Genomic DNA, 7,003 nt, shown 5'->3' on the forward strand with positions numbered 1-7,003 from the left:
AGCAAATTGCGTTAGAAATTGAGTGTTAGTTTCTAGTTTAACGGCATGTAACATCACTCTGTTAGTCAGCGTCCCTGGCAAATTAGTGTTCTCCAAGTCCAATTGATTCATTCAGATATCATGTGACCCCTCAGAAATTACCATCAAATTCATGCAGTATGAATTTCTGTTTACAGAATCACTTCTAACATGGCATAAAAAAATGAAAGAGTGAGAATTGGGTCAGTTTATACATGTTGTTTTATTCAAAATGAATTGGGCTGGCGAGTTTTTGCCCACTATGTTGATAAAATTATACGTGTCCAGCCAATGGAGCTCCGAGTCAAATCTAAGAAAAAAAATGAAATGTTTGGAGTCTCTTCTCAATAATCATTAGTTAAGTACTATCCAAGTCAAAACCAAGAGATGCAGCTATCCCACTAACTTTCTTTTTTCTTAACCATGCTTTCGGCACCCTTAATTATTTTACCCTCTAAAGTCAATACATTCAAAAGAATATTAGAGAAAAAAATACAAGAACTCTGCACGACCTACATTTGTCAACTTCTGCGAGGCATAATGCTACCCTATAAAATGTCATCAAAGTTCTTGACCTGAAACAACACAGACGCATCAATCTTTCTCTCTACTCACCTAAGCAGCAGGCAAAGCCAGTAGCTTACAATCGTCGCAGCGCAGTTCCAAATCAGCGCCACTGCAAGTCTGCAACGACATGGCAAGAACTCGCCTCGCAGCGTTTCTTATCGGCATGGCGAGCTTCTTCTCCGTCGTTGCCGGCCAACTCCGACCAATGCCTGCGAGTGGCCTTCCCGGTGATCTCTTTGCCCTAGGAATCGCCTCTAAAATCCGCACCGACTGCAACTCAACGGCGAGCGCGTCGTCAGACTTTGGCCGCATCATGGAGGCCGCCCCGGAAGCCGTTCTACACCCTGCCACGCCCGCCGACATCGCCGCGCTCATCCGGTTCTCCACGTCCTCGCCGGTGCCATTCCCCGTGTCACCGCGCGGGCAGGGCCACTCCGTCCGCGGGCAGTCTCTCGCTCCGGGTGGCGTCGTCGTCGACATGCACATGCTTGGGCGCGGTGACCATCGCATCAACGTGTCCGCGGACTACGTCGACGCGGGCGGCGAGCAGCTGTGGGTCGACGTTCTCCGTGCGACGCTGAAGCACGGCCTCGCGCCGCGCGCGTGGACGGACTATCTGCAACTCACCGTTGGCGGCACGCTCTCCAATGCTGGCATTGGCGGCCAAGCATTCCGGCATGGCCCGCAAATCGCCAATGTGCACGAGCTTGACGTGGTTACCGGGACGGGTGAGATGGTGACATGCTCACGTGACAAGAGGAAGGACCTGTTCTTCGCCGCATTGGGTGGACTGGGTCAGTTCGGGATCATAACCCGGGCTCGGATCGCTCTCGAGTCGGCCCCAAAGCAGGTGCGCTGGGTCCGACTTGCCTACTCGGATGTGGTTGCGTTCACCAGAGACCAGGAGCTGCTCATTTCTAAGCACGCTAGCGAAGCAAGTTTTGACTATGTCGAAGGCCAAGTCCAGCTTAACCGGACGCTAAGTGAGGGCCCCAAGTCAACGCCCTTCTTCTCCGAAGCCGATATCAACACGCTTGCTGACCTCGCATCCGAGACTGGCTCCGGCGCGATCTACTTCATCGAAGCCGCCATGTACTATGATGAGACGACCGCCCCATCTGTCAAGCAGAAACTAGAGATGGTACTAGCTCAGCTGAGCTTTGTGCCCAGGTTCGTGTTCACCAAGGATGTGACGTACTTCCAGTTCCTCAACCGCGTGCGCGTGGAGGAGACTGTGCTTCGGTCGGCTGGCGTGTGGGATGTGCCACACCCATGGCTGAACCTTTTCGTCCCCCGGTCACGCATTCTCGACTTCGACGCTGGCGTGCTCAAAGGCATCCTCGGGGGTGACAACCCAGTCGGGCTCATCCTCATGTACCCTATGAACACGGCCAAATGGAACTCCCACATGACAGCGGTGACGCCCCCCACTGGCGAGGACGTATTTTACACGGTGGGACTTCTTCGGTCGGCTCTATCTGCCGATGACCTAGAGCGTCTACAGAGGGAGAACCAATCGATGCTGGCATTTTGTGACAAGGAGGGCATCGAGTGCAAGCAGTATCTGCCACACTACACATCACAAGATGGATGGCGGCGACATTTTGGGGCCAAGTGGAGCAACATCTCTCAGCTCAAGGCCAAATATGATCCCCACGCGATAATGTCACGGGGGCAGAGAATTTTCCCCTTGCCAAGTGTGCCAGCGGCAAGCACGGCGACCACATAGTTAGTGCAGACACGGCTGACATTTCCTCCATTAGATACGCTCGTATGTCTAACAATATATAGGAGAATTTTTTGGTGTATAGACTACACAAAGATTATATTTTGGTAGAATGTTTCCAGAATTTTGAAAATAGGAGATAAACATTGTAAAATTTTAAATTTATACAATAGAGTTTCAAAAGACGTCTCCACACTTATTTGGAAATATGTTAAAACACATTGTATATTAAATCAATATTTCAAATTTGTTGCACCTGTTCAAGTTGTTTTGACAACTTGACGTTTAGTTGGAGGGGCTAAGATTAAACTTACAAGACCAATGTCTTCACCTTGTTCCCTTTAAGTAAAATCACTTAGACCGGGCTCAATTACTCGTGATAGATCTTCAAGGTGGATCTCCAAACCTTCACAATATTGTTCTTTGGCGATCCACAATTACTCTTGAATGCTCTGAACTAACATGTAACCATGTGGTGAACGCAACCACATCCGAGTAGGCAAGTCGGACCAACATGTGGTTGCATTCACCAGAGACCTTCACATGTGGTTGCGTCCCACCAAGATGTTGTTGCTAGCTTGCTCAATGGTTGGAAATTTGAATTCTCAATTTTCTCACAGTTGAAAAAACCAAATTGATAGTTTCCTAACTCTTCAGCAAGGCGTAGGTCCTTCCAATTCTGAAGATGCATGCGCAATCCACTATCCAGGATGTGTGATCCACATTTGAAAATAATCCTCACAATAATTCTGCCACAGACGAAGATTCGGTCAATCCAACCGAGGAAGCTCGACATGCGGTGTAGGTGCAATCTGGTCAGTATACTCGTGGTGAAAGGAATCCACATGAGTAGACCTTTTTTTTTGTTAATTTTGCTATCAGGCACCTATGATCGGAGGAGGTATATATGCATACCGCTTTCCTCTGTGTTCCTTGTCAATGCCCCAGGCAGCCCGGGCCGCCCGCCGTGGCGTGGCTGAGAAATCCTCCAAAACTGTAGCGTACAATAGATCTGCACCTCATTGTAGCATAAGCCCGGCCTGGGGCGTTAGCCTATTCTGACTCCGCCATTGTTCGTGATGTGGTCTCTGTAGCTATGGTGGCGGGGGAAACATGAAGAGATTTGCTCACGCCTTTGGTAGTAGGATCTTCTCATGCCTTCATGTCACTGTGGATGTAGATTTGGTCAATGTCATAGTTGAGGTCGTCGATCTTCGTGAAAAGGTTGTCCAACTTGGCTGAACTTCTGTCGAATATCTTTCGTACCTCCTTCATGGTCGCCTCGCTGGTCCTCAAGCTTGCAGTAGATGTCCTCGTCAAAGCCGCTCCAAAGAAGCCCGTAGATGCGCCTCCCTATTGTGCTGAGCTCCTCCATCACCTTTCGTCGTCCTCGTAGCCTGTGGTGGGTGAAATGGCTATGGTCTTTCAGCGTCAAGATGTGACTCTTCATACCTGATTGTTAGTGCTAATCTTGATTTGAAGCTACACCTAGGTTACGGGGCCCAATATCAAGGACGGTGAGGGAGTCCTGGATTAGGGGGTCTCCGGACAACTGGATTATATCCTTTGGCCGGACTGTTGGACTATGAAGATACAAGATTGAAGACTTCGTCTCGTGTCCAGATGGGACTTTACTTGGCGTCGAAGGCAAGCTTAGGCAATACGGATATGTATATCTCCTCCTTTGTAACCGACCTTGTGTAACCCTAGCCCCCTCCGGTGTCTATATAAACCGGAGGGTTTTAGTCCGTAGGACAACATACAATCATACCATAGGCTAGCTTCTAGGGTTTAGCCTCTTTGATCTCGTGGTAGATCTATTCTTGTACTGCCCATATCATCAATATTAATCAAGCAGGACGTAGGGTTTTACCTCCATCAAGAGGGCCCGAACCTGGGTAAAACATCGTGTTCCCTGCTTCCTGTTACCATCTGCCTTAGATGCACAGTTCGGGACCCCCTACCCGAGATCCGCCGGTTTTGACACCGACATTGGCGCTTTCATTGAGAGTTCCTCTGTGACGTCGCCAGAAGGAAGGATGTCTCGTCTCGTCTTTAAAGACGATATTACTGTTGGGGGAGCTTTGGCTGTCGGCCAAACTCTCTGGCTAGGCGGTTTCATCATGACCACCTGTTCGGCCGCCGCGCCGACGATGACTTCTCGGGTCATCGAAAAAAACCTCCACGTTAAGTCGGCACTTGCCGAACAGATGAATCCGGTGGAGCTCGCCTCCATAAACGAGCTCTTGGATCGCATCGCCGCCCCGGGAGTCGCTACGGTCTATGATCGGATTGGGCTTAAACCCGATCAAATGGAGATTAACTCTCCGCCGGTCACCCATCATATTGCAGTGGTGGAGGAACAATGCGGCGACCTCTCCTCCATATTGAGGACCAACTATGTCCGGATTCCTGAGCTCTCCGAGCCGGATACCCGTTCGCGGGAGGACAACATCCAATCCCTGAATTTAGAGTCAGGCAGCGGGCCAGGATTATCGGGCAACACCCCGGAACCAGAATTTCCAAAATTGAAAATCCCTCGGCCCCTGGATCCCAGATCGGGTACGGGTTTAGATTCAATTCCACCCACCCACCCAAACATAAGCGATCTTTCCCACATCAGGCAAGAGCCCCAGGAAACAGTACATCACTATTGGGCCAGATTCCTCCTTGCGATGAACAAGGTTAAGGACTGTCGCGAGGAAGACGCAATCTTATTTTTCTGCAATAATTGCACGGACAAGGGAATCCTTAACGCCATAAATCACCGTGAGATATCATGCTTCGCTGACTTGGCGTCCATAGTACGAAAGTACTATGTGATGGAAAGTGCCTGGAAAACCGAAACAAACTTTTGGGATAATCCGGCCCTAAATACGAACCCAGTCCGAAATAAAAGGGTGCACTATCAAAAGACACCCGGGTCAACTACCAAAAAGCAAAAACCCTCTACAGGGCATGGAACCGTACTGGAGGGATGGCTCAATGGACCCTGCAAAATTCATAGTACAGCGGATACAATACCAACGCACAGCCTTAGAGCATGTTGGATACTCCGGCAGGTGGCCAAAAGCGGTGAGGATCTTCTTATCCCAAATGCCACAGAGCACCATCCCGTGGATAACAATATGGTGTTAACAGTCTTTGAGACATTTGCGTCAAATAATAGGCGCAAGCGGACACTCTGCACCATGGCCGAAATCTGCCACGTAGCAGCAATAAATCCATGGAGTGACACGGCTATTACCTTCAATGCCAGTGATGAACCTAAATTCCGAACAGCCCGAGCACCAGCCGCACTGGTCCTCAGTCCAATTGTGGACGGCTTTCGACTCACCAAGGTACTCATGGACGGCGGCAGCGGATTAAACCTCATCTATGAGGAAACCCTTCAAAAAATGGAAATAGACTGGAACCGCATCGAGCGAAGCAGCACAACCTTTAGAGGAATAATCCCCAGTCGGGAAGCGCGCTGTACAGGAAAAATCACACTAGATGTGGTGTTCGGCACGCCGGAGAATTATAGGTCCGAAGAGATTACATTCCAAGTGGCCCCGTTCAGTAGCGGTTACCACGCCCTGTTAGGGCGGGTGGCATTCACAATCTTCCAAGCCATACCCCATTACGGGTACATGAAGCTCAAAATGCCCGGGCCCAACAGAATTATCACTCTTGCTAGTGATCCGTACACATCACTCCTCGCCGAAAACAAGACAGCTGCACTGGCCCTCGAGGCATTATCCAAAGCCCTAGCGGCTGAGGAACTGACTGCGCTGCGCTCCACGGTGAACATGGACGATGTGATACTCGATAAGAGATCCAAGTCCACCTCCTTTAAACCGGCGGATGAAATAGTCAAATTCCAAGTCCATCCAACGGACCCTACAAAAACAGCTTCCATCGGGGCACAATTAACCCCTGACGTAGATGCCGCACTACGAGAGTTCCTACGCGAGAACTGGGACATTTTTGCCTGGCACCCTGCAGACATGCCAGGAATCCCACGCAGGCTGGCCGAGCACAGCCTCAATATTCTAAAGGAATTCAAGCCGGTCAAGCAGGCTCTTCGGCGTTTCTCTGAACCTAAGAGACAAGCCATGGGAGAGGAACTAGCCAAGTTATTGGAGGCCGGATTCATTAGAGAAATAAAAGACCCGGACTGGCTAGCAAACCTGGTGATGGTACCAAAGAAGGATAAATCTTGGCGCCTTTGTGTCGATTTCAAGGACCTCAATAAAGCTTGCCCGAAGGATCCCTTCCCCTCCCCCGCATCGATCAAATTATCGATGCCACCGCAGGACACGAGTCATTGTGTTTCCTCGATGCATACTCCGGTTACCACCAAATCAAGATGGCGGAGCCCGACCAAGCCGCAACGGCATTCATCACACCATACGGTCCCTTCTGTTTTAACACAATGCCTTTTGGGCTCAAAAACACCGGCGCAACATATCAGCGCATGATTCAGATATGTCTGGAGAAATAAATCGGCAAAACAGTAGAGGCATACGTAGACGATGTGGTCGTCGAAACCAAACACGTCGAATCTTTGATAGACGACTTGAGGCTCACATTCGACAACCTCTGAACATACGACATCAAGCTCAATCCGGAAAAATGCGTTTTCGGCGTACCAGCCGGAAAGCTCCTGGGTTTCATTGTCTCCAGTAGAGGTATTGAAGCTAATCCGGC

The 7,003-nt window shown here is 49.9% G+C and overlaps 1 protein-coding gene across 1 annotated transcript; it reads left to right on the top strand.

Moving 5' to 3' along the window:
• Positions 1-609: 609 nt before the first annotated feature.
• Positions 610-2,440, top strand: LOC125517370 (cytokinin dehydrogenase 7-like). Its single transcript, XM_048682563.1, has one exon. The coding sequence runs from the start codon at positions 713-715 to the stop codon at positions 2,312-2,314; it is 1,602 nt and encodes a 533-aa protein (XP_048538520.1). The 5' UTR covers positions 610-712; the 3' UTR covers positions 2,315-2,440.
• Positions 2,441-7,003: the final 4,563 nt, after the last annotated feature.

The sequence above is a fragment of the Triticum urartu genome, chromosome 6, assembly GCF_003073215.2.
Source record: "Triticum urartu cultivar G1812 chromosome 6, Tu2.1, whole genome shotgun sequence".
Taxonomy (NCBI): domain Eukaryota; kingdom Viridiplantae; phylum Streptophyta; class Magnoliopsida; order Poales; family Poaceae; genus Triticum; species Triticum urartu.

Bases quoted from the DNA above. Each gene is read 5' to 3' on its own strand.
- LOC125517370 (XM_048682563.1), top strand. From the start codon at position 713: ATGGCAAGAACTCGCCTCGCAGCGTTTCTTATCGGCATGGCGAGCTTC.